General features: G+C 49.7%; 2 protein-coding genes across 2 annotated transcripts; both read right to left on the bottom strand.

Moving 5' to 3' along the window:
- Nucleotides 1–95: 95 nt before the first annotated feature.
- Nucleotides 96–16,168, bottom strand: LACBIDRAFT_188301 (midasin nuclear AAA ATPase; the record flags this gene model as incomplete). The annotated part of the gene is made up of 20 exons (XM_001875805.1): nt 96–1,648; nt 1,791–3,084; nt 3,142–3,384; nt 3,438–3,766; nt 3,825–5,221; nt 5,282–6,694; nt 6,806–6,944; nt 6,995–7,109; nt 7,178–7,336; nt 7,492–7,590; nt 7,674–7,980; nt 8,053–8,172; nt 8,366–9,277; nt 9,353–10,768; nt 10,815–10,886; nt 10,937–13,370; nt 13,418–13,621; nt 13,708–15,185; nt 15,377–15,806; nt 15,861–16,168. The coding sequence occupies 20 exons, from the start codon at nt 16,166–16,168 to the stop codon at nt 187–189; spliced, it is 14,331 nt and encodes a 4,776-aa protein (XP_001875840.1). The 3' UTR covers nt 96–186.
- A 6,410-nt stretch (nt 16,169–22,578) lies between these two features.
- Nucleotides 22,579–23,865, bottom strand: LACBIDRAFT_322908 (uncharacterized protein; the record flags this gene model as incomplete). Its single annotated transcript, XM_001875804.1, has 1 exon — nt 22,579–23,865. A coding segment is annotated over one exon (1,287 nt), but the record flags the coding sequence as incomplete, so codon positions are not given.
- Nucleotides 23,866–23,944: the final 79 nt, after the last annotated feature.

Here is a 23,944-nt window from a genome sequence, read left to right as displayed (position 1 = left end):
TAATAATATCAAGGCTGTCGCTCGTCGGACAGAAGGTAATGATGAAAAAGTAGAGCCCTCCTTGTTTGAACGATTACACCTAGTCGCACACACATCCATTCGTAGTGATATTATATTTGTCACGCTCTATACAAGTTACATCACATCCAGATATCGTCCATCAAGAAAAAAATACAGACAGCCTTCTCACTCCTCCGAAATCCGCTCAAAGAACTGTTTCAACGTCCCAGACAACACCTCAGGGAGGGCCTCCACGTTCCGCAACACCACATAATACTCAAAGGGAAAAGAGTCCAGATACTTCTGCAGCTGTACCTCCATCCGACCATCAACCATCTTAAACTCTGGCTTGTCCATCAAGAGAATAGAGGATCCATGCTGCTGGGTGGAAGAATCACCGGCAGTCGTGTGCAAGGAATCAAGGATGATAAAGACGATCATGACACGTTGCTCTTCCGCCCTTCTCAACACAGTGCGCAGCTTCTCGTGATCCTGACACATCCCGTCTGAAATGATGATCTCCAGCTGCCAGAGGTCAGCAGCAGATGAAGAGCTCATGGACCGGCGTTCTCGAGCTCTCTCTAGCACCTTCAAGCTCGTGTCTACCAAAGAGAGGACGTCAGTGGCCTTTTGCTTGAATCTGAAGGCGCTCATGATTTTGGTTCCAGCTTGATCAGTGAACGGTCCCTCGTCGAACCCATGCAAAATATCGACAGTTTCACCAAACTTGGCTATGGCGATGTCACCAGCCTCAAGACGACCCAAAGCTTTGGAGATCAGGGCGAGAGTCTCATACGCAAGATGAATGGAATGGGATTCGGCCATGGAACGCGAGTCATCGAGCGCGATAAAGACTTGATATTCACGCTGACTCGGCTTGGTCCGACGCAACCAGATTTTATCCTTGGTATAATCACTTGCGATGTAAGAGATGATCTTCTTCATGTTCAACCGCTTGCCAGTACGATAATCACCCTTCAAGCGAGTCGCGAGTGTGGGTTCCAAGATGAGGCGCAATTGCTCACATAACGCGTATGCGAGGTCATGTGTCAGTGATTCATATAGTCGCCAGATATGCTCTGCTCCATCGTCAGGGTAATCTGTGGCACGCCAGTTCCGTAGTTCAATTTCCACGGCATGATCTGTGGTGTCATCCATTTCAATGTCAGCCCTTGATGTCGACGAATCTGGGAAAACGGAGTTTTCTGGAAAGCGGTTGTTCGTCGTCTGGAGGATAGCTCCTTCGACATCGTCGCGTCGTGTCGAGGACGAGGGATCCTGCTGGAAAACGGACTCTTGAGTGGGTTGTTCATGTTGCTCAGGTGCCGCCGGTGTATCGATGTCCATTGCAGTTGTATTGTCCACGGCCATATCATCGTCAATGAGATTCAGTTGATCAAGCTTCGCCACCTGTTCTTCGCCAGCAGGACCCAAAGCTTGCATGACATTGTCCGCGTCCTCAGGACGAAGGTATTCAAGCTGGGATTGGCCGTCACCAACATCAATACGTTCACGAGGAGCTTGGTCTTGATCACCGTTTAGAATTTCGTCGAAGCGTTGACGGATTTCTTTCAGTGTGTCTCCAAGATCCCGAAGAGGGTTTGATGCTTGCGGTTCCTCACTCTGCGACGGTGCCTGTCCTCCCTTACTGCCAAAAGTGGCTGAACCTTCTCCTGCGTTAGGTTCAACGTTGTGGGGGTCGATTTGAGGTTTTAGACTTTCGGAATGCCTTAGAATAACGGTTGTCTGTCAGAAAGAAAGAAAAGAGAACTAGATTGAGTTGTACTCACCCTTCTTCATTGGCAGTTTCGTTTTGAGCAGTGGAGGATTGACCAGTCCTGCTCTCAGAACTTCCCATTTCCCCAGTTGTTGTACTTTCGCCAACGTCTGGATTGGCTGACTGATCTTGTTCAGCTGCTGCACCTTCGCCCGCGAAAATATCAGGTTTCGCGACGACTTCTTGCCCCTCTTCAGCCTCCCTGTCATCCTCGTTTTCGTCTGCTTTGCCTGCTGTAGAATCGTTCTGGACCTCCGGCGACTCAAAGCTATCGTCTGGCGCTGAGTTTTGGTCTGTAGCTTCCTCAACCTCGGGTCTAAGATCGCCATCTTCCATCTTTTCGTCCTCACCGTCCTCCGTTCCCATCTCCTCTTCCTTGTCTTCTCCCCCCGGCTCCACCCCGTCCTCTCCCAATTCCATATTATCCGGCAAGTCAAGAGTATTCGCTTCTGGAACGTAGTCGTCCATAGGGGCGCCACTCACATTCTGGTCGTTTGCGCCGTCATCCTCACCCTCCAACCCAGGTTCATCTTCCATCATCGTGTCATCCGTTTCTTGTTCTCCCTCCTTTTCTTTTGATTCCTTCCTTGCCTTTCCTTCTTTTGCAACGACCTCAGAGTTGCCTCCATGCTGCTTAGAGTGATCCTGGTCTGCCTGCTCTTCGTCATGTTTTGGATCATCTGGACCTTTTTCGTCACCCCATAGCTTTTCGTCAAGCACAGAGGGATCTGACGCATCAAGATTTCCGAGCGTCTCGTCTGGGTCACCTTCACTCCCCTCGCTTGGATCGGCATCATCTTCAGAGCCGCTGTCGAGCACGTCTTCCAGATCACCTCCAAAATCGTCATTCATCTCGATAGCTTCGCCTTCATCGTGTTTTCTCTGAGGTTCTTGACTCTCAGGGGTCTCACCTTGTAAACCCTCTACCTGACTCTCGTCTTCAATCTCTTTGCTAACATTCTCCGTACCAGCCCCATCTCCTAAGCCTACTCCGCCAGCCACTTCCGAGGTCTCGCCATTAGCCTCTGCGTCACCAGAGTCGGGCGGCTTGCAGAAACCCTGATGGGAAAGTGTGTGCATCACAGAAGATAGAATGAAGTCAAGTTTCAGAAGAGCTTTTGTCCAGTGGTTGTGGGCCGCCAATTGATCGTTGACAAGTGATATATATACGTCGAGAAACGGGACGATCTTGGGCAAGTTGAGGCGTAGGTCGTCTTGTGTCTTAATAAGGCAAAGAACGCTCGTCAACGCTGAGAATACACGATCGATGCTGAGTAGATGCGTAAAGTCCCGTATTTGCCGGTATCCTTTCAATAGGTACTGCTCTTCCTCGTCTTGTTCATCTTCTTCAGAAACAACATCACGGCAGTGGGGCAAGAGAGATTGAACACTGATTAAAAATGAGTTAATGAGTTGCTCCGTACAATCGTAGCTTGACGAAGATCCCGTCATTGGTGGTAAGATAGCTGGGGAATCTTGGGTCTCGAGCCACTGGGTGATGGGTATTATAAGGTGGTTCAACCGAGGGTCGTCCTTTGACCATTTCGAAAGCAAGCCCGCCGTCCGAGAAATGTGCGCCCAGGCTTCGGAAACCAGTGTGAGTTCATCTGAGGTATTTTATTAGCTATCGATTAATTGTCACAAGGACGCCCATTCTTACCCTGCAACAGCACTGGCATGACAGTTAATCTCACTGAATCCGGTAGATCCATTATCTTTGCTTTGAGAGAATCGCTTTCCCTGAGGAAGAGCGATATCTCTTCCAGTAGAACATCTGCTATAGTTACCTTCGGCGCAAGTTCATTCAAAGTTACGGCCACCCGTAGGAGGTCAGAGAGGGCGCTCGAGAGCCTGCAAAGAAAAGCCTTAACGCAGGAGAGATAATGGCCCAAATTGGACCCCGTTACAACTGTGGCGGAAGAAGAGAGTATCCTCAGGCGGCTGGCTACTCGTTGGAGCCGTTGATGTATATCAAGGGCATTTGCCAATCTGATCAACATAAAAATGATGTCAGGCGGCAAAAATGACACGGGAGTCTCAAACTTACCGAGATCGAAGGTCCATCGCCATGAAAAACCCAGATTCCACGAACATAACACCCCTTTGAAGCTCGCGTGTCGTGAGATCAGCATGATGGTTGGAGATCGAGGAGCGCAAGGCTGGAAGGGACCCAGAAAGTTTGTCAAAGTAATTCTCGACCAAAATAGTTTGAGGATCCGTAGCAGACAAGGGTGGTTGTGTCCGTATCCAAACAGGATCCATATTCTGAGTCAAAACATCCGGCTTGAGGTTGCTCGATAATCCCGCCTTTTTGAGCTCCTTGAGTAGGTCGCTCCAAGCCTTCCTCTTGCGCACCAATAACCCTTTGTGATATTTTTCGCGCTTCTCCGCTTCAAGACCTTCGGGCGCGGATAGACTAGCGAGCTTTCTCGTGGTAGTTATGACTTCAACCGCGAAATTATCCACTTCTCGAGCTGAGAGAGACTGTACAAAAGGTTTTATCTGTGTCGCAACCAAGTGGCAGTACTTCGCGTAGGTTTTGTTCAGAAGATGAGAATGATTTGGTGTTGCATCAGGGTCATTGTTGGCCGGAGACGACGCCCAAGTTTGATCAAATGACAAAGATGAAGGTGGCTGGAAATGCAAAGGAATGGTTTCAGGAATTCCAGCAAGTTGCGGTTGGATAAAATTTGAGATTGACTGCCGTAGGACTTCGCGGAATTTTCGTACGATCCTGTACAGATGGCGGTGAGTACGTTGAGCACTTTGCTTCAGGGCCTGCACATTAACATCCTTCCAACTTGCAAGCTTGATGAAATCTCTGATCTCTTTTTCCAACGCAGCCTTTTTCTCAGACAAGTGGGTAAGAATTTCTGATGAGAAGAGACTATAGTATTGATGAACGCTGTGCAAAATATGTTCAATGCGCTGCAAAGCGGATCGCTGGGGGTCTGATTTATTGTTGCCAATATAAGCCAGGAAGTGTTCGAAGCTGCGAAGAAGTTGCATTCGGGAAAGAAATTCGCCGAGTGGGCTCTTGACAATGAAGTCTTCTAAGAGCGGAAGAAGATTGTGCAAGTATTGAGTGAATGCTGTGGATTCTGTCGATTGATCCAAGGTGCTGAGGGCGCCACGCAGAATCACATCATATAGCTGAAACCACCACTTAGATACACCTTCCGTAGATTTCTTGGCTTCAGAATCAAGAAGTGTTTGCCAACATGACAATTCGAGGCGTCGCCATTCGACAATCAACGCAATGAGCGCCTCCCGATGAACCTGAATGGTGTTTTGACGATTGGCATACATCTCCCAGTCATCGGTTTGCAGGAGAAGTTGTTCAATGGCAGAAAGAATCAAAGCAACCGGACTATGAAGTCCAAAATTAAGAACAATATCACACCGATCCGCAAGGTGTCGCAGAACCATCTGATCTGGCCACTCCTCAGAAAGAACCTGAAGTCTGCCACGAAGGGCACCAACGACCGATGCAACCTTTCTAACCTCTTGCACGTTCGGGTCCAAGTAAAAGTTGTAGGGCACATCTACCATGATTTGAGATCGCTGTAGGTCACTCGATTGATTTCGAAGAAGGGAAAGCTGGAAGTGTAGGCTCTCGATATCTAAACTCTCCGGGAGTCCTCCTAGATGCGATCTCACAAGAGAATCGACCATTGACTGTCTGATTCGAGTAAATTTACAATGTTGCAGAGAGGTCGAACCGTTGGCTGTTTGAGGATGCTTTAACAAGTCATGATGGATTGCCAGCAGCAAGGGCATCTCGGGATCCAACACAAATTCGGGTTGTTGGGGCTTTTGCTGGGTGTTGGTCAAAGAAGGCTGTTCCAGGATGTCCTCGAAAGCAGGGAACAAGGACAGAAATTCTTGTTCCTCCAATTCCGCGTCGCCCACAGCGTCATGTTCGAGGGTAGTGTGACGATATAAGGACCGAGAGGCTTCATCCATCTCTTTGTCCTTGGTGCGGTCTATGAGCCAAAGTCTGAATGCTTGTTCATAGTATGATTCAATCAGCTGGGTTTGTTGTGCCATTTCAATGCCAATGAACTTTTCCATTGAAATCGCTGCTAGGCCGAGCAAAATGTGGCGAAAAGCTGAAGTCCTTGATTGTCCCGCAGTGGTCGAGGTCGCCAGAATAAGCGCGGCACTACGGACCGAAGGGAATGCAACCAACGATGATACCAGATGGGATGTGGGGTCCTTTCTTGTTTGCGAGATTCTTGAATTTTGAACGACAAGATGAAGTCCAAGTCTAAGTTGAAGAATGCCAAGCTTGAGAAGGATATTGATATCTGCAAATTCATCATACGCGCTGTCTAGCCGCTGGTAGAAGCTAGCTAATGACTCTTGAATCACCCGTTCACGAGGAGCTGCGATGCTATCTCCATTCTTCGCTAATTCAAGAATGCTCTCAACCCTTGGAGTGGAGGTGACGCTACTTCGAAACTGCGAAACCTCCGACCAAAATTGGCGGAGACGAATAACACTCTTGCGAGGCGGGAGGGCCGGCACATTATTTAACTGGGCACGGATATCTTCCTTGCACTTTTCAAGGTGGACGAGGACACCGTTGTTTCTGTTTCCTGTCGTGAGTTCTTCGAGTTGCCTGTGGAGCTTTATTTGAGACAACAAGTCGGCCTCATCTTGACGTAATCGATCAACAGTACACATCTGGATGGCAGCAGGATCAACGGGGGAGTTTGGGATGAGTAGGTCGAATAGCAATTGACTGAGTGCGATCCAACACAACCCAAGGTTCGAGATAGGATCGCGGTCGGACCATTGATCGAGAAGCGGTCGAAGAAACTTGACGATTGCTGCTACGAGAGGAGGGTTGCTGGACTGCTCCAAGAGGGACAAGAGGCCACCAATCGAGTCTAATTGAATGACAAGAGACCGCTGGCGAATGTTCTCATAAACGTCAAGGCTGTACGACGAGGAAAAGCAAGTTATAATCTACAAATGCTTAATTGCATGCGCAGGATGGGACGGCCAGTAACTTACCGTGACGAGTGATTGATAGAAAAGCCTTTGTAATTGTCCAAGGCGGCTTCGGTCAGATTCGCATTGGAAGATGGCAATACGGACCTGACGACGGACTTCTTTTTCGTAATTATCCAAACGAATTAGCGGTACCGAAGTCAAGTCGCTGGGTGGTGTTAACTGCATTTTCTGGGGCTAAAGACGTGGACGGCTTACCATGCTGAGATGGCGGCGTGCAGGTGCGTTGGCTGGAGGAGTGGTAAAGCCCCAAAACAGTCAGAGGGCCGCGCACTCCAAAGTCCTTCCAAGTAAGAAATTTGAGCTTGTACCGCTAATGACGAATTTTCTGTTTGTTTTCATTAGAAAAGGAAGGAGACAACGCGAACGAGTTTAACACACCTTTCCTGGTCTCTAATGTCCATAGGAGGTGTTGGTATGGAACCAGTCGAAGCAGTGGGACCCTCATACTTTCGCAAGCTAGATCAATTACTTCTTTGAGCATGTGAAGCTTTATAATTTGAGCAAGCCATCCTTCTGAGCGGGTTGATATCCACATACCTGTGAATCATGTTGACACTCAGTTAAAGCACCTAGCTCCAAGATGAGCGACTGAGGGTCTATATGATATTCCAAGTGGGTTTGAGGCAGATGGCTCGCAAGCAGACACTGAAAGTAGTCATTGGTTCTACTGGAGCGTAACGAGAGAGTATAACTGACACGTTCTAAGATTGTCTTGAGATCCACGATTTCAGATACATGTATGTCCTGAGTTTGCACAGTAGTTAAAGCGACCAATGCCATAACCTTGAATGCTTCGCTCCTGAGTGCTAAGAAAGCATAAGCGTTGTAATATTCGTCAAAACAACAATGCATTGCATACCCAGAGAACGGGTACATTCCTCCATGTGGCAAGAAAATTCTTCGACTTTCTTCAACTCCGCCCGAGCTGTTGCTGGCAGATTGCGCATATAAAAGTTTGACCACATATCAATCAATCCAAATCCCGTTGAGAGTGATACGATCTCGTTAAGAGTCTGGACGGCAATAAATAGAGGCCCAAGAGAAGGGGGATGATCATCTAGCGAATCCTTTAGCCATCCTAAGATCGCGTGGACAGCAGAGAAATCGAAAGCCCCTGCGTCCACAGCCCCGCGCAAGTGTCGACCATATGTCAAAACAGCTATCGCCACTTTGGCGTCCACCTGTTCAACAATGAGCATTTGACAAGACCATAATGTAGACTACTCCACCAGTTTTGAAGCCGGTTCAACAACTAAATCTTCCAATATTTTATATCCGACAGATTGAATTGCTTCTAAAATTTCTTGGATCTGCTTTAAGGCACTCTGCCCCATCCCGTTGACGGCAAGTATGTCGGGGATAGTCCATGAACGCTGATCGAGCTCGTTCAGGAAGAGGAGCGCCGAAAGATCCAATGCTTTAACTATCGCGTCATGCGAGGGAGGGCCATTGACCCCGTCTTCGAAGATTGGGCTGTTCAAGTGGAAGTCGAAAGGCTAATTTTTTTTTCAACAAATGACAGCCATTAATGCGAAACGCCTTTTATAATGAAGGAGGTTATCTAACCTGCGCTAAAACGAAATCCAAGGGAACTCCGTTTTGACTGGCGAGTGTAGTCCTGAACTGACTGAGAACTCTTGAAAGCGCAGCTGATGGGAAGCTTTTAAGAAGGTTTTGAAGAACACCCGCGAGACCATTACTCTCCCGAAATGCGTCTAAATGTCGGTTGAAATGGACTATGTAGTTGGGGGTGAGACAGCGGCATAGGAAAAAGACGATAGAGTCGAGAGGCTCTGCAAGTGCCGAAAGGGCAAGCATCGGTGCATGATCCACTAAACTGGAGAGGGCGGAATGCTGATCTAGACTGCGGCCAGTGGAGGCAATTGAACGGAGACCACAAGCAGTGTTTGTCAATAATCCTCGTCGAGTTGCATCGAACAGAACCAACTGGCTTGACGACTTTTCAGGTGTAGCATAAGATAATGGTAGCCGAAGGTGGTCGCATAAAATTACGCAATCATCTGCAGCAAGCCTCGATAATAGTGCAATTTCCATCCCACGATTGCGCATTGCTCGCGAGAGCTCGCCATAGTGTGGATCTACAGACATGAACAACCTAAAATTCGGATGGGGTTTAATAATTTGGACCTCTCCACTGACGAACCCTCTTTCGCTGAGAGTCAGGCAGCCATCGGGCTCGCAGAGGGAGTTCAACCGGTCAAGCACAGAGGGACTACATAGGTTAGCGTCGTCCATGAGGATCCACCGGCCTTCCTTCATTGCTCTTATGAGGGGACCATCAACCCATTCGAAGCGGCAAGCGGTATCTGAGGCCAAAGAAAGTTCCTGGACTTTACCCTGCAGCACTAGATAGTGGTCTCCTCCGTCAGAGGTTGACTTAATTAGTTCGGAGAGAAGAAGAGAGGCTGCTTGAAGTAAATCTCGAATGTCTAACGCCGCAGTCTGTGCGCGGGTTTGCTGAAGATGTAGGACATGTTTTTGAATGCTAGAAGAAAGCTTCGAACCCGAAATGGTCCGCAAATTGTGTTCAACGGCATTAGCGACCTCGTCGACAATGGAAAGCATCCGCCCACGAATATCAAGTTGTTCGAAGCTACCAAGTAGATCCATAGTGTCCGTCGCACTATTAATAGAAATTTCCCATAAGGAATTTCCACTTAAATCTGCTAGGGTACGAACAAGATCTGTTTTGCCACTTTCCCGTTCACCTGCCAAGATAGCAAGCCAAGATTTTGAAATGCAATTGCCCAGGGATTCCAATGCAGATAGTTGACTCTTCAAAACTCGGCCAGGCCGACGATGAGGAGCCATATTCCGACGTTTCAATATGGCATGACCAATTTGGATGTGAGTGGCTGAAATGGTCCATCCAGGCGCGTCTTCGACCTCGCAGGAGTCCGCAGAAAAAACTGCGTTGAAGATGCGCTGGGCTTCAGAGCGATCTTGAATCGTCCGAAAGCGATGGAGGTAAACGCTGCGCAGATACGCTAGAGGTTTTCGGGGATGGGGTGCACCCAGAAGGATTCCCCAACGTATGACGTCTCGTAAATTGAACTCCCATGGGGACCCTTCACGAGCGAAGGTGCGCTGGACGCTGACCTGTTGATTGAGCTGAATATTATAAGAAATCATGGAGCGGAGCGTTTTCTCTTCAATATCGGGGAATAGATGTTGACAGACTATAAAGAGGTCATCAGGAGAGAGCTCTTGGATATACACCTTAGTAAAGCGGTTCACGAAGGACTTTGGGAGACCTTTGCGACCACCACCTTGATTGAGCGGATTTTGGGCAGCAAAAATGCGGAAAGAAGGATGACATGTGAATGACCGACCAAGCTCCGGGATGTAGACCGTCCCACGATGATCCAAGACGGCATTTAAGCCTTCCAACACCGACTGGGGAGCCAGATTCATCTCGTCTAGAAGAACCCAATGCCCTTCTTGCAATGCTTTGAGAAATTCCGCATCTTTCCAAGCAAACTCTCCAGGTGAACCACCTTCCACCGGAAGATCAGAACCGAAAAGGTCAATGAGGTCAGTCTGATCAGAAAGGTTTATACGACAGAGGTGGTGACCAGAGACATCAGCTAGGGCCGTAACAAGACTTGTTTTTCCTACTCCTGGGCTTCCTTCTAATAGAATGGGTTTTGATACCTGAAATGCCCTGACAAGACGCATAGCATTATCCTTAGAAGTGGGCGCTGTTAGGTTGAACGATTGGCGCCCTCGAGGCCTGGATCCCGTCTTGATTGCAAAGCTGCCGAACTGCACAAATTGCTCCTGGTTATGGATCGGAACCGTCGAAGAAAGAGACTCCTGGAGAGGAACGAGCTCATGAAGTTTAGTCATTGCATCCTGTTTGAGTCGTATCAGGGCCTCAGCAGAGTATCCTGACAGCTGGGGAAGGGAACTGAGCCCGTCCAGGTAGGTCATATGCACGGCATGATGCTACAAAGAAATGAGTACCTAGGAATGAGAAGACGGGAAAACTCACGTAGATTTCATCGGGAGGTATACTAGCTAACGTTTCCGACTTGTACGCGGCATTGGTGAATGCAACCCAGGCCTTTTGATTAAGTTCGTGTGAGGATCTAATTGACAAAGAGAAACACATACAAGAATGTCTCGAAGACTTATGAGCGAGCGATCATTCACATACATGCACAGCCAGTCCACAAAATCCAAAATGGATGCAGTGAACTTACGAAGGTGCTCGTGCTGCCACAAACTACCAACAATAAGTTCCAGATCATCGCGATCGTCAACTCGAGGAACCCAGATTTCTGTAAAGCGATTGCGAAGGGCTGGAGAAAGTTCCTTCTTTCCATAATCGCCGCCTGGATTCATCGTGGCAACAAGTTTAAAGTCGGTGGATGCTTGGATGGTGGGAAGTTCAAAATTATCTCCCCCACGTTCGGCCAGAACAATCGTACGATCAGGTTCAAGGACGCTGTTGAGACGCTCGAGAACCGAGTCATCCGCCAGCGATATTTCGTCGAGCAAGAAGACATCGCCATTTCGCATGGAGTGGATAAGGGGCCCATCTTGCCACTCAAATATCGATTGAAGGTGCGAGACTCTCTGATAGATGCCTTCCAGATGAGAACGCGCTTGTGTGGTTAAGCCAGAAGAATCCTTCAATGCTTGTACCAGTGCATGTGATATGGCTTCGAATGTCGGAGGAATGTTGGAGATGCCTTCGCCTTGTAATGCGGAAACAGCTTCTTCCATGGCCTTGGTCTCTGCTGCATGCCGGTTGCGGACTGGCCTAAGTCCCCCAATCAAGTCCGCAGTCTCGGTATTTTGATGACAATTAATACCATGTAAATGTTGCGAGGTGATGTCGGCGTACACTTGGCATACAGATGTTTTCCCAGAACCAGTCTCCCCAACGAGAAGGACAGGCTCATTGAACTTGAGCGCTCTGCAGGTCAAGACAAACAAACGCTGCATTGCCTTCGTCCAAACGATGGCGGACGAGAAAGGAGTTGGACAACCGAGATAAGACAGCATATCAACGTCTGGCCTTTGTAAGTTGTACATGACAGCCTCGTCGATTTTGACCCCCATGATTGATTCTATCACTTCCTTGACAACAACCTTGTCGTCATCACGTCTAGTTCGCTCTGCCAGTAACATATATCCGTTCTCAGCCAGCTCCTGATAGCCAACAGCGTCTCTCCCAGCCCATCGAAAGAGGTCACGAAGTGTGGCGAAGCCCTGTTTACTCTCAAAGACACGTCCTGCTTGACGACGTTTCTGAAGCTCATGAAAGACACTAACAATTTTTTTGCCATACGATGGGGCTATTTGACATCGTTGACAAAGAATTGTTTCCAGCTCTGTCTGAGGGACATCTTCGAAATGGACTTCAAGGAAGCGGTTGCGAAAAGCGCGTGATAGAACTTTTCTTCCAGCATAGAGCCCTGGCGGATTCTGGGTTGCAAAAATCATGAAATGGGGATGAGGTCTGACGACTTCCTGCGTTTCTGGGATGACCAATTCGCGATTATCGTCAAGCAAACGATTCAATGCCTCCAAAACATCGGTTGGTGCCAGATTGAGCTCATCGAGGACAATCCAATGTCCGTTACGAAGCGCTTGGACAAGGAGACCATCTTTGAAGACCAACTTTCCTGTTGAAGGATCGGATACATATGAGCCAATGTACTCTTGAATGTCTGTATGGTCATGATTGTTGATGCGTACAAAATGATGGCCTGTTCGTTTCGCAAGGTATTCGACTGAGCTTGTCTTGCCACTAGAAGTCGGACCCTCGATAAGGATGGGAAAGCGACGTGTCAAAATTATCCGCGCAAGGTCAATAAGTTTTCTGTGGACGGAGGGGGTCATGATGTAGTTGTCGACGGGATCTTCAGGAAGGGGCCCCTTCTCAAGATAGAAGGGTCCGAATTTGACATAATTGTCTGGAGGACTGGGTGGGTTTGGATCTTTCGTCAACATTGATTTTGGATTCCGCACACCCACCAACAAGTGCTTGCGAGCCAAACTTGTGACCAGTTCGGCGCTGGCCGAATCCAAAACCATTGTGAATGCCATCAAGCAGCCTTCCCATACCGATCGCCTCAAGCTGTAAGAACTCGCCGTCTCGGCTGCAAATGTCAATGCCCTCGCCAAAGTACGCATGCTGAAGTGGGGTCTGTGATTGGCACCGTCTGCAATCTGCCGCTTTTCTGAGAGTTCTTTGACTGCGACATAGAACTCGGCGATGTTCATGATGACCCCTTTGTCTCCGACAACATTAGGTCCTATGTATTGTGTAATGATGCTCAGCAGCGTCTCCTTGTCTGCGTCAGGAGGAGGGACATCGATTTCGGTGAAGCGGGATCGGATATTAGGTGGTAGATCCTTCTTTCCCACATCTGTTGCAGGATTCATACAAGCGAACAAACGGAAATCAGGGTGCCTAGGAACAGGTTCAAGCGAGCCCTGCTCAGAGAGGGTGATCGACGCTGTGGGACCGTGAAGAAGCCCAGATATGCATTCAAGCGTTTCTGGACTTGCAAGGTTGATCTCATCTAGTAAAATCCTACCACAAAATCAGCGCGAGAAATGTGGAAAGTTGGGCATCCTTACCATTCCCCTGACCTCAAAGCTTTCACAAGTGGTCCCTCAACGAAACCAAATGCAAATTTTCCTTTTCCATGGACATGTTGGACTTCAAATTCCTCCACATCGCGCAGGAAGGCTATCCATCCCTCTTCAGAAGAAGTTTTCATGTCTTGCTCAACTTTTCGTCGCTTTCTTGGGGTTTCTAGGTCTATTTCCCGAGAAACGACTCTAGCAACAAGACGTCAAAATGCTTGCCCCATCCTGAGCTGATAGAATAAACATACCTATTTTCTTGCTCCCTCTTCGAGCGAAACCGTTCTTGTGCCAATCTCGTACTTTCCTTCCACAGGCCCACCGCTCGTTTCCACTTCGCCTCATTGACAGCCTTTCTAACTTCCACTTCAAACTTTTCATTCTTCCTCCTGCTAAACGTAGCCCCAAATAGCTCCAAAAACTTTTCCTGCAGGATAGAACCTGGAATTCTTGCATCCACCGGCTTGAGACCACCTATCAGATCCGAAGATTCAGTTTGATGCGACAAGTTCAACGAAATCAAAGGTCGATGCAACAGTGTTGCAAGATGTGTTATGACGCTGGTTTTCCCGGTACCAGTTTCTCCGGTCAAAAGAACAGGTTCCCCAAGGGCGACAGCTGTGGCTATCCTGGAAAGCAACAAAATAGCTGGTTTGTGCATTGCAAATGGGCGTGGTATCGATGGTGAGATTTCCGATTTTCCCTGGCGAGCCTGAAGGTATGTACGGCCTATGCACAATGCAGTCGTCCGTCCGTTAATGTCTTTCTCAACCTCGAATTCTGGTGTCCTTCCAAAGAGGATCCACTGGCGCCGGTCGGAATCCAACCCAAGATGTTCACCAATTATGTTTGCGACTGCCTCAATATGAGCTCGTGCTGATGTTGTCGACGCTCCTGCTCCAAAAAACACATCACGGGCTTCCAAATACATGTCTTCACGAAGAGTTGGATTGGTGAAAATGGCCGAAAGTGATGGTACTGATGTCTCATCCGTTACAACGCACATTGGTCGGTGTGACGGAGGCAAGAGTCTGTCAATCCGCATACAAAATTTGAGAACTTGTCGTAAGCCGACCTCGGGTGCTGAAGCTGATGAACCAAGTCGCTGGACCGAATCGCAAAGACGTATGATAGCTTGGGCGGCACTCCCAGCAAGTCGCGGAAATCGAGAGTCTATTATTGTCTGCAATTCTTGGGTTGTTGGTGACTGCAGTACAATTTCATGGAATTTGTGCGCTCCAAAAAAACTGGGTTTTGGAAAGATTCCATGTTGAGACGGTAAAGAGGACCTCGTCGCGAATATCATGAAGTCGTGATGCGCGACGACCCGGCCACGGCTGGGGATGTTGAGGGAGGCACAACCACCAATCCATTTACCGGCACGCAAAGACTCCACAAGCGGCTTGATCACCCCCAGAACTTCACTACTCCCCCGGTCAATATCCTCAAAAACAACCCATTTCCCTTCCCGCATGGAACGCACTAGAACTCCCTCCTTCCACTCAAATGTACCAGATCGGGTTGTTGAAGAAACATATGAACCCAACAATGCCCGTGGATCTAAGGAGGTGTCCGCGAGATGAATAGTAATGATGTGATTCCTGGATGAATGAAGGAGACCGGCAAGATGGGAGAGTAAGAGAGCTTTTCCGGCGGATGGCGAAGATGTCATGAGGGTAGGTATGCGGAGGGAAACATGCAGAGCGAGAGACTGGAGCCCTTGGATTGATGTTGGCGTCGGTATGAGGGAGGACTCGTGCTGTAGGGGCCTTGGCGTCCGCAGAAGAAGAACACCATAGATACTAGCAATGTAGGGGCTACGATGCGATTAAAAGTCATCAATACAACTCTGAATTATTATTTTTTGTGGACGCACCTGAGGTCAGACGACTGTATGACTTGAGCGGAATCACCATCTTCTCGCGTATAGTAGTCATGAGGCTTTGTGACAATAGAGTCTCTTTCTTCCTGAATCCTCCGTACCTCAATTACGGGCATGATCCATCCATCCACGTTCTTTTCAGATCCATCCTCATTCTGACCATAACCCAACAAGCAGTCAACCCCACACGGCTCCCCTAGCACTTCTCTCTCCAACTTCTCTCTCTCCTCCTCTCCCATGCCACTTTGTAGTGCGTAACAACGTATTGATAACAGTCGTGCGGCATTGTCAAGATGAGGCATCCATATTATCCTAGATAACGGTGCCAGAGGCCAAGAAAGCTGCTGCGGAAGCTCACGATTTGCTTGCAAAATTCGGTAATACGCGAGAAGGAGCCAGTGTAGGCGGGCGACGTTTATTGATAAGAGTGAGGGTGTTTCGTTAATGAAGGAAAGAGGGCCCTCTTTGTACGACGTGCAAAGGATTTCGTATAAAATGCTGGAACAACTTTAGCTGACATATATGAAATGATGAAAAAGAGTAGCGACGAACGGAAAGAGCTCTTCATGAACCTCCAAAAGGAGACACAGCGCTACGAGCTGCTCTTCTTTGCTATCATCAACCTCTATCCATCGGGCACACAGATCGAGTAGAATAGGTCGGTAGTACGTTGCTATCAGTTGTGTGTAGGCGGGAACGGTTAAAAGCCTTGAGAGTGTCGCGAGAAATTCGCGCGTTGTAGACGCGTTTTTTATGGCCTCAGCATACTCGGATTCGGAAGGAATAATTGAGAGTAAGTGTCGAGTTTGCCGGGATAGGTTTATCTCCAGTGGGTCATGAATAGCACTGGTAGATGACATTGCCTAGATAATAATGAGGAAAAAAGTTAGACAAGCTTTTGCGTTGGCGTAAGCCAAGCGTCGCGCAGACCCAGAGGTGGAAAAAAAAATACTAATTGTATCACATCACAAGATCTTATCTAATCAATGGGCCTACTCTTCCACATCGACTCCACTTTCGTCGACGTTCACAATAGATTCCTGGCTCGAGCACTCTTCCCCCTCTTCTTCTTCTTCTTCCTCCTCCTCCTGTTCTTCTTCTTCCTCTTCCTCCTCCTCCTCCTCTTCTTTCTCCGCCTCTTCTTCTTCCTCCTCTTCTTCTCCTTCTTCTCCCTCGTCAAAGGTCTCCACTTGCACAATGTCCCATCCTTGTTCACCTCTTGACTCTACTCGGCATCCAACATCAACGAGCTCGTCCAATTCCAAGTCTCTGCCTCTTCGTCGTTCATTCCATCCAACAACCCATCTAAGACCATCTCCCGAGGCCGTCAAACCCCTACGTAGCCGTATCTCCGATATTATGCTAATCCCAGCTATTCCTGAAACCTTAAACGTTTGCAAGTGTGGGAGTAAGGCACTTTGGTCCTTTTCCCAATAATAATCTCTTTCGTGTTCATCTTCGACCCGACGGAGCTTGAGATTCGCTAGCGAAGCGAGGAACGAGTGTAGCGTTAGAATAGGGTCTTTGAGCGAACGAGTGGTGCGGCACGTGCCGTTTTCTCTTCTTACCACCACCTCGTTCGCCACACAGAAGGAGTTCATTAGCTCCTTCCTCATTTTTCATTGCCTACTACACTCTTTAGAACTACACACAGTAACATTCCCTACTACACATCCCCATGCCGCGAATTCTTCAGGACCCGACCAATGTCCCATGCCCGGATTTCGCAGGAGCAGGACACGCCGCTGTCAGGCAAGTCCTGTCCAACAACGGCCAGGTAACCAACGACCAGGCTATACAACAACTAACCACTGCTTGGAACCAAACGCACGAGCTCGAAGTCGAAGCTTGGAACCAGCAAGTGCAGACAGAGCTAGAAGAGCACCAGGAGCAGGCCAGGCTGGTGGCAGAAGAAGAGACGAGACGCCAAGAGGAAGACCGACGCCTAAAGGACGAGGAAAGGAAAGAGCAAGAGAAGAAACGGCCCAAAATCAACGACTTCGACGAGGGCAAGATAATCGCCGACCACGTCATGGCTCGTCCGTCACAGTTTGCCATCGGAAAGTTGAAGTCATTCAGCTATGTCGAGTTATGGTACTTTACTGACGAAGGATGTGCTGAGGCACAGGACGCCAGCAAGGCCCAATCAGATGACGCATATGGCATCACCAAGGTCGACGACCTAGTCGCGTTCAAGCCCGTTGGATCCTTCAAAGCATCCCGGAACGTTGTCCCAGACGCTAACCTCACCTGGACGCAGATGAACATCGCGAAGAACATGCTAATTCAGTACATGGGCTTCTGCGACTGGCCCCAGAAGCATATCCAGTCATTCGCGCATTTCTACTTCAACCTCGAGCTTGAACCGATACGCTCACGGCCCCACGGTGAAAAGGTGCTCATTGTATACCAAGCCAAGGCCAGGAGACTGTGGCACGACGAGCTGTCGAGAGGCACAGGCTTTAACATCGCGCCTATAAATAAGACGCTCCTCAGCACCGTGGCTGAGGAGGTGTGGGACATGGTCAGGATGGATTCCGTCAAAAAGGTCAGTTATTCCCCTCCTTCCCCCCCGAATTTCCAACATACGCTGACTGCTTCTACCCACCCTTCCCCCCCACCCTTTTTCCTCCACGTCTGCCATACCATGCCATCCCGCCACCTTATTGCCATCTGCCATGCCTTGCCATCACGCCAAATGCCCACAAAACAACACTATAACACCTGAATCCGACGCCTCGCGATGCCACTATCGACAACAACCATGCCTCGTCACTCCACACCACTGACAACCATGCCACGCCATGCCACTAACGACATTGCCATTGCAGCATGATGCCATAGCCATGTCCCCAGCACGGGACCGGGACAGGAGAAGCTCCAGGATGGGCTCATCCTCGTCTCCATCCAAACGAGGTCGCGCGCAATCCCCCTCACGCTCGCGCTCTCGCTCGCGTTCGCATTCCCCTCCCCGCCAGCGCCGTCGTCGTTACGCCTCGCCAGAGCGCTCCTCCAGAGATGCTGGTTCACAGGGCAGGCGCAACCGTCAGGCCACAAACGGCAGAGGCAGAAACAGAAGCGGCAATGCTTCGTTTTTTCAAGGGGGCACAGCGGGACGTGGCTCCTCCGCCTGTGTCGTATGCCTGGGACGCCACGAGCACGATTATGCCAAATGCTCCGCCACCAAGCTATGGAACGGGGGGAAGGTCTGGGTACGAAGAGCCGACAATGGGCGACTCGTCTCCATCGACGGGCTCCCCATTTGTTTCAGCTTCCAGACCTCAGCAGGATGTTCAGACACTGTACACCCCTCTCGGCACACCTGCTCAGGGTGTGGGAAGTCAGGGCACGGCGCTCAGCAATGCCCTCAGGTCCAGAAGAACTAACCCCCGCACCCCTTACAAGCCAGAGGCATGGCGTAGTCAACTCGACAGACACAGTCTCGACTCCCGTTATCCAACATTATACCACAGCCTTACGCACGGCTTTGATCTCGGGATTCCTAATATATCTCAATCATATGTTCCAGCTAATAACCCGTCTATTAATAAGTTTCTTGAAGAATATGAGGAAATTGTGGAGAAAGAATTCCGGAAGGGCAGATACATTGGCCCCTTCTCCAGGGCAGAACTGGAATCTGTCATTGGACCCTTCCAGTCATCCCCCCTCTCCCTTGTTCCCAAACCTGGAAAACCGGGAAAATATCGCGGGGTGCATGACTTCTCCCACCCGCGTCAGCCATCGACAAATCCAATCTCATCTATCAATTCTGCCATCAATGCACATGATTTCCCCTGCACATGGGGAACCTTTTCCACGATATGCCTCATCATTTTCCGACTACCACCCGGCTCCCAGGCCTCCATTCGAGATGTCGCTGAGGCTTACAGGACCATACCTGTACATCACAGTCAGTGGCCAGGTTTGGTTGTGCGACTACGAGGTGCAGACACCTTCGCCGCCAACACATGCAACAACTTTGGCCTCACCTCTGCAGGTGGGGCCCATGGACTTCTTGCGGATGCAGGAACGGACATCTTCCGTGCGAACGGAATTGGTCCCTTATCAAAATGGGTCGATGACCACATTTTCTTTCGAATTCCCCGCTCCTGCCTCAGCGTGTACAATGCCCAGCGCCAATCCTGGCATCAACTGGTCAAAACCAATGGAGGACGCCTACACGAAGGTAGTCGTATTTGGTACAGAGGCGACACCATGCCTGATGGGCGCCCAGAGGAGTTTGACGAGGACATGGCCAGCCCCATACGCGATCTCTCGAGCGTATCCGCACATTCTGCCAATGATGCTCTTTTTACATACGCTGACGAAGATATTGATCTTCTTTCAGATGAATTGGGCATTCCGTGGGAGAGCTCCAAGACCATCCCCTTTGGCTCAGTGGTCCCATACCTCGGCTTTGTATGGGACCTCGAGGCGCGCACTGTGGCCATCCCAGCGGAGAAGAGGCGCAAATACCTCAACGCGATTGAGGAATGGGGGAAAAAGCCAACACATGCACTGGCAGAAGTACAAAAGCTATATGGTAAGTTGTTGCACACTTCCCTCGTCATTACTGCGGGGCGCGCGTACCTTACGAATTTGGAAGCCATGCTCTCAGGTTTCAATAACAGTCCTTTCGTGCCACACACCCCACCCCGCAATACAGCTGACGACCTTCAATGGTGGACAACACGCCTCCAATCTCCCACCCTCTCAAGGGACATTCCTGGCCCAGTACCACTCAAGGACCTCGACGCCTTCTCTGACGCTAGCTCAGGTTTTGGCATCGGCATCACGATTGGAAAGAGGTGGCGCGCCTGGCGTTTACTCCCTGGCTGGAAAGCTGACGGACGAGACATCGGTTGGGCAGAGGCAGTCGGATTCGAGCTCCTCAGCCTCGCCATACTGTCATCCGGCGACAGAAGTTCTCACTTCAAGGTTTATGGAGATAACAAAGGAGTCGTCGAAGGATGGTGGAAGGGACGTAGCCGAAACAAGCAGACCAACATCGTCTTTAGACGTGTTCACGCCATTCTGGAGACCCGGCAGTGCACCATCCACACAAGATATGTCCCGAGCAAAGATAATCCCGCTGATGAACCATCCAGAGGAATATACCCACGTCTTACACATCTCCTGCCCCATATTCCCATCCCCCCAGAACTGCACCACCTCATCGTCGACTTCGACTCTGAACTCGCCATGGCACGCTCTGGTGAGCACCTCCTACCAAATGCCCAACGCAAGCCCCAACACGAGCTTTCAGAAAACGAACGAGCCTCAATCAACGCCGAGCTTGATCGCCGGGGGGAGGAATTCCTCTCCTGTTCCTCATACGATTAACCAGGAACGTCGAGCCTGGAATGCTCAGCTCCCAGCCCCAGCCTCGGATAAGCGTCCACGACCTGCACCATACCGCAAGAATCTTACTCCTCTCCCTTCACCCCTTCGACCGCATTGCCCAGCCAACCAAAGACTACGCCTATGGCGCCCACTAGTGCCTCGTGCCCAGAGGTCCGCTCAAATGTCGGATGAAGACATCAAGCGCATTGAAGACGTCCTAGCCTATGCATGGGAGTTGGATACACACGCAACATATGCCTCTGGCCTCCTCAACTTCATGGTTTTTTGCGACCAGAAGAACATCCCTGAAAAAGACAGGGCCCCAGCCAGCCAAGTACTAATCATGTCCTTTGTGTCTACTCTAGCTGCTGCATACTCTGGCTCAGCAATCAGCAACTATGTCTACGGTGTACGTGCATGGCATTTACTACATGGTGTTCCATGGAAGATTGACAAACCCGAACTGGAGGCCCTTTTGAAAGCAGCTGAAAAGTTAACCCCCTCTTCCTCCAGGAGAAAGAAGCGGCGACCCTATACAATTGATTTCATGCTGGCCATCCGGAACAACCTAGCCTTGGACACCCCCCTCGGAGCTGCCGTCTTCGCCTGCCTAACGACCTGTTTCTTTGCAACCGGTCGCGTTGGAGAATTCACAGTCCAAAAGCTCGACATCTTTGACCCCAGCATACATGTCTCCAAGGCCCGTGTCAGCTACGACCAGAACAGAGAAGGGCAACAAGTCACGGTTTTACACCTGCCACACACCAAGTCAGCGCCACAAGGGGAAGACGTATGCTGGGCAAAACAGGCAGGGCCCATAGACCCGAATGCGGCGTTAGCCCATCATCTCGAGGTCAACAACCCTCCCCAGGAAGGCCACCTTTTCGCATACCGCCACAAGAACAGCCACCGGCCGCTCACGAAGTCCAAGTTCCTAGCGGAACTGGCGAAGGCCGCACGTGCAGCTGGCCTGGAGCCCCTGCAAGGGCATGGCATCAGAATTGGCTCTACACTCGAATATTTGCTCAGAGGCGTGCCTTTCGATGTCATGAAGGTGAAGGGTCGTTGGTCCAGTGACGCCTTCACCCTGTATCTACGAAAACATGCACAAATTCTCGCCCCATACATACAAGCAGCGCCAGCCGTACACGACACGTTCGTCCGTTTGACCATGCCAGCAGTGCGCTAACAAGGTAAGCATCCGAGCTTCTCCTAATGGGTTGGGTCCGAGACTCACTCGCCGCGTCGAAGACTCCAGATGCCATGGGTGTCGCAGATCGCCTCGGACCCTCCGGGAGACTCTTTGCCAGATCGGAAAGCGCTTCGCGCTTTCGCCCACTTGCTTGCCTTTATCTACATATTTATTCATTCGCTATTATCGCTCATTACAAATACTACCTCTAATCAATCGATTTTAAGTGTCATTCCTGCATCTCCATTTAGGCTCAATCTCTGTGCAAACACACAGTGATACTCAAAGATTGAGATTCGCTAGCGAAGCGAGGAACGAGTGTAGCGTTAGAATAGGGTCTTTGAGCGAACGAGTGGTGCGGCACGTGCCGTTTTCTCTTCTTACCACCACCTCGTTCGCCACACAGAAGGAGTTCATTAGCTCCTTCCTCATTTTTCACCCACCCTCCACTCCCAAAACTTTAGCATTTTGACTGGCAACATAGTCTTTCGGATGGCCCGAGTGCATCCGCAAGACGGGCCCACCCGCCCGTCGCAGATCGCCTCGGACCCTCCGGGAGACTCTTTGCCAGATCGGAAAGCGCTTCGCGCTTTCGCCCACTTGCTTGCCTTTATCTACATATTTATTCATTCGCTATTATCGCTCATTACAAATACTACCTCTAATCAATCGATTTTAAGTGTCATTCCTGCATCTCCATTTAGGCTCAATCTCTGTGCAAACACACAGTGATACTCAAAGACCCGAAATACCTTCATGCTTTCCGACCAAAACGTCCCAAAATCGCCTTCCAACTTTGGAGAAATCGGCTTCAAGAACCCGCAACCCTTCCAAAGATCGAAGTAATCCGTACCAGCTCTCCAGACTACATTCAAGCGCCCCAATGATTAATATTTCCAGCTTTTGGAGGAATGGAATAGCGCATCGACTCAACGGCGGGTCAGAAAGGGCGGATATTGTGCCGTCTCCTCGTAGGGTTGAGCTCGTCATAAGCTCAATGAAAGGCGTGAAATTCTGTTCAGGAAGATCGAGACTGATCTTCGTGACGGCAGGTAGAGACACCCGTCGCATCAAGTTGCAGAGGTAATCAGGGTCAAGGTCTGTCAATGATAAATGTTGCAGGTCTTTCATGAGTATGACCTCCTCAGTACTCGACCACTTCAACGACGGATCCCCAGTTTCTGCTCTTGGACCAGAGTAGTGCAAGCAAAGACTCTGCAAATCTGGGCTCATGCGCAGCATTCTCTCCCACGACTCATAAGGAGGTCGAATATTATCCGAGTGCAACGCTAGCTCGAGATTATGCAGGTTCTTGAGGTATGGACTTTTTGCCCAGGGAAGATTAACACCGATTAAGGAGACGTTCTTTAGGTGAGGTAAGGAATTATCGAAGACGATTACGGGAGGGCGGTAAGTTGCCAAGTAAAGGTTTTGTGGAGTCTGGTAGTCTTCGAAATGATAGAGCTGTAACGTTTCAAGCCTTGGTGCTGGTCCACATGAGCCTAAGTAATGCCGAGCCTGGCCTTTGCACTCATTGTCGCGAATCTTCAGGTGAAAGGCACGCCAACGTCTAACATGAGGTATGATGACCTCAAAGACGTCACGGATCTCGTCCTTGCAGAGCGTGACGCCCGGTAAGTGATCTTCTTGTGCGACAGTGTCAACAAGGATGTCGAGGAGATGAGTGCCGGTAGTCGTACAGCGGTTTAAATACGCTTGAGCACGGGAAATGTGCGACGGTTCGCGGAAATGGAGTGTGGTCCAGAGAGACGAGGTTCGCAGGGCGATGCGCCGCCAATGGCTGCAGACATGGGAGACGAGAATCTGAAAGTTTGAGCAAGGAGCAGGATGGTAGTCCTGGTCTGGTTTGAGGAGGAAGGGAGAGAGGGAATATGGGTAATCGAAACCTGCACCAAGAACAAAGATGCGAGTAAGGAGTTCAACAGGTAAAGAATGTACCCCCGTAGGATGATTTGAGAAGCGGGGTCGGGCCATAACGAAGTTGAAGGAAACTGTTGAGCTCTGTAAACAGTTGGGTCATAGCAGAAAATACTATTCGACAAAGTGGACATACAAGGTGGCCGAGGAGGTTATTGCTTTA

The sequence above is a fragment of the Laccaria bicolor genome, genomic scaffold, assembly GCF_000143565.1.
Source record: "Laccaria bicolor S238N-H82 LACBIscaffold_3 genomic scaffold, whole genome shotgun sequence".
Lineage (NCBI taxonomy): Eukaryota > Fungi > Basidiomycota > Agaricomycetes > Agaricales > Hydnangiaceae > Laccaria > Laccaria bicolor.
The sequence above is the reverse complement of the archived record's forward strand: the minus strand, read 5'-3'. Positions and strand labels throughout refer to the sequence as shown.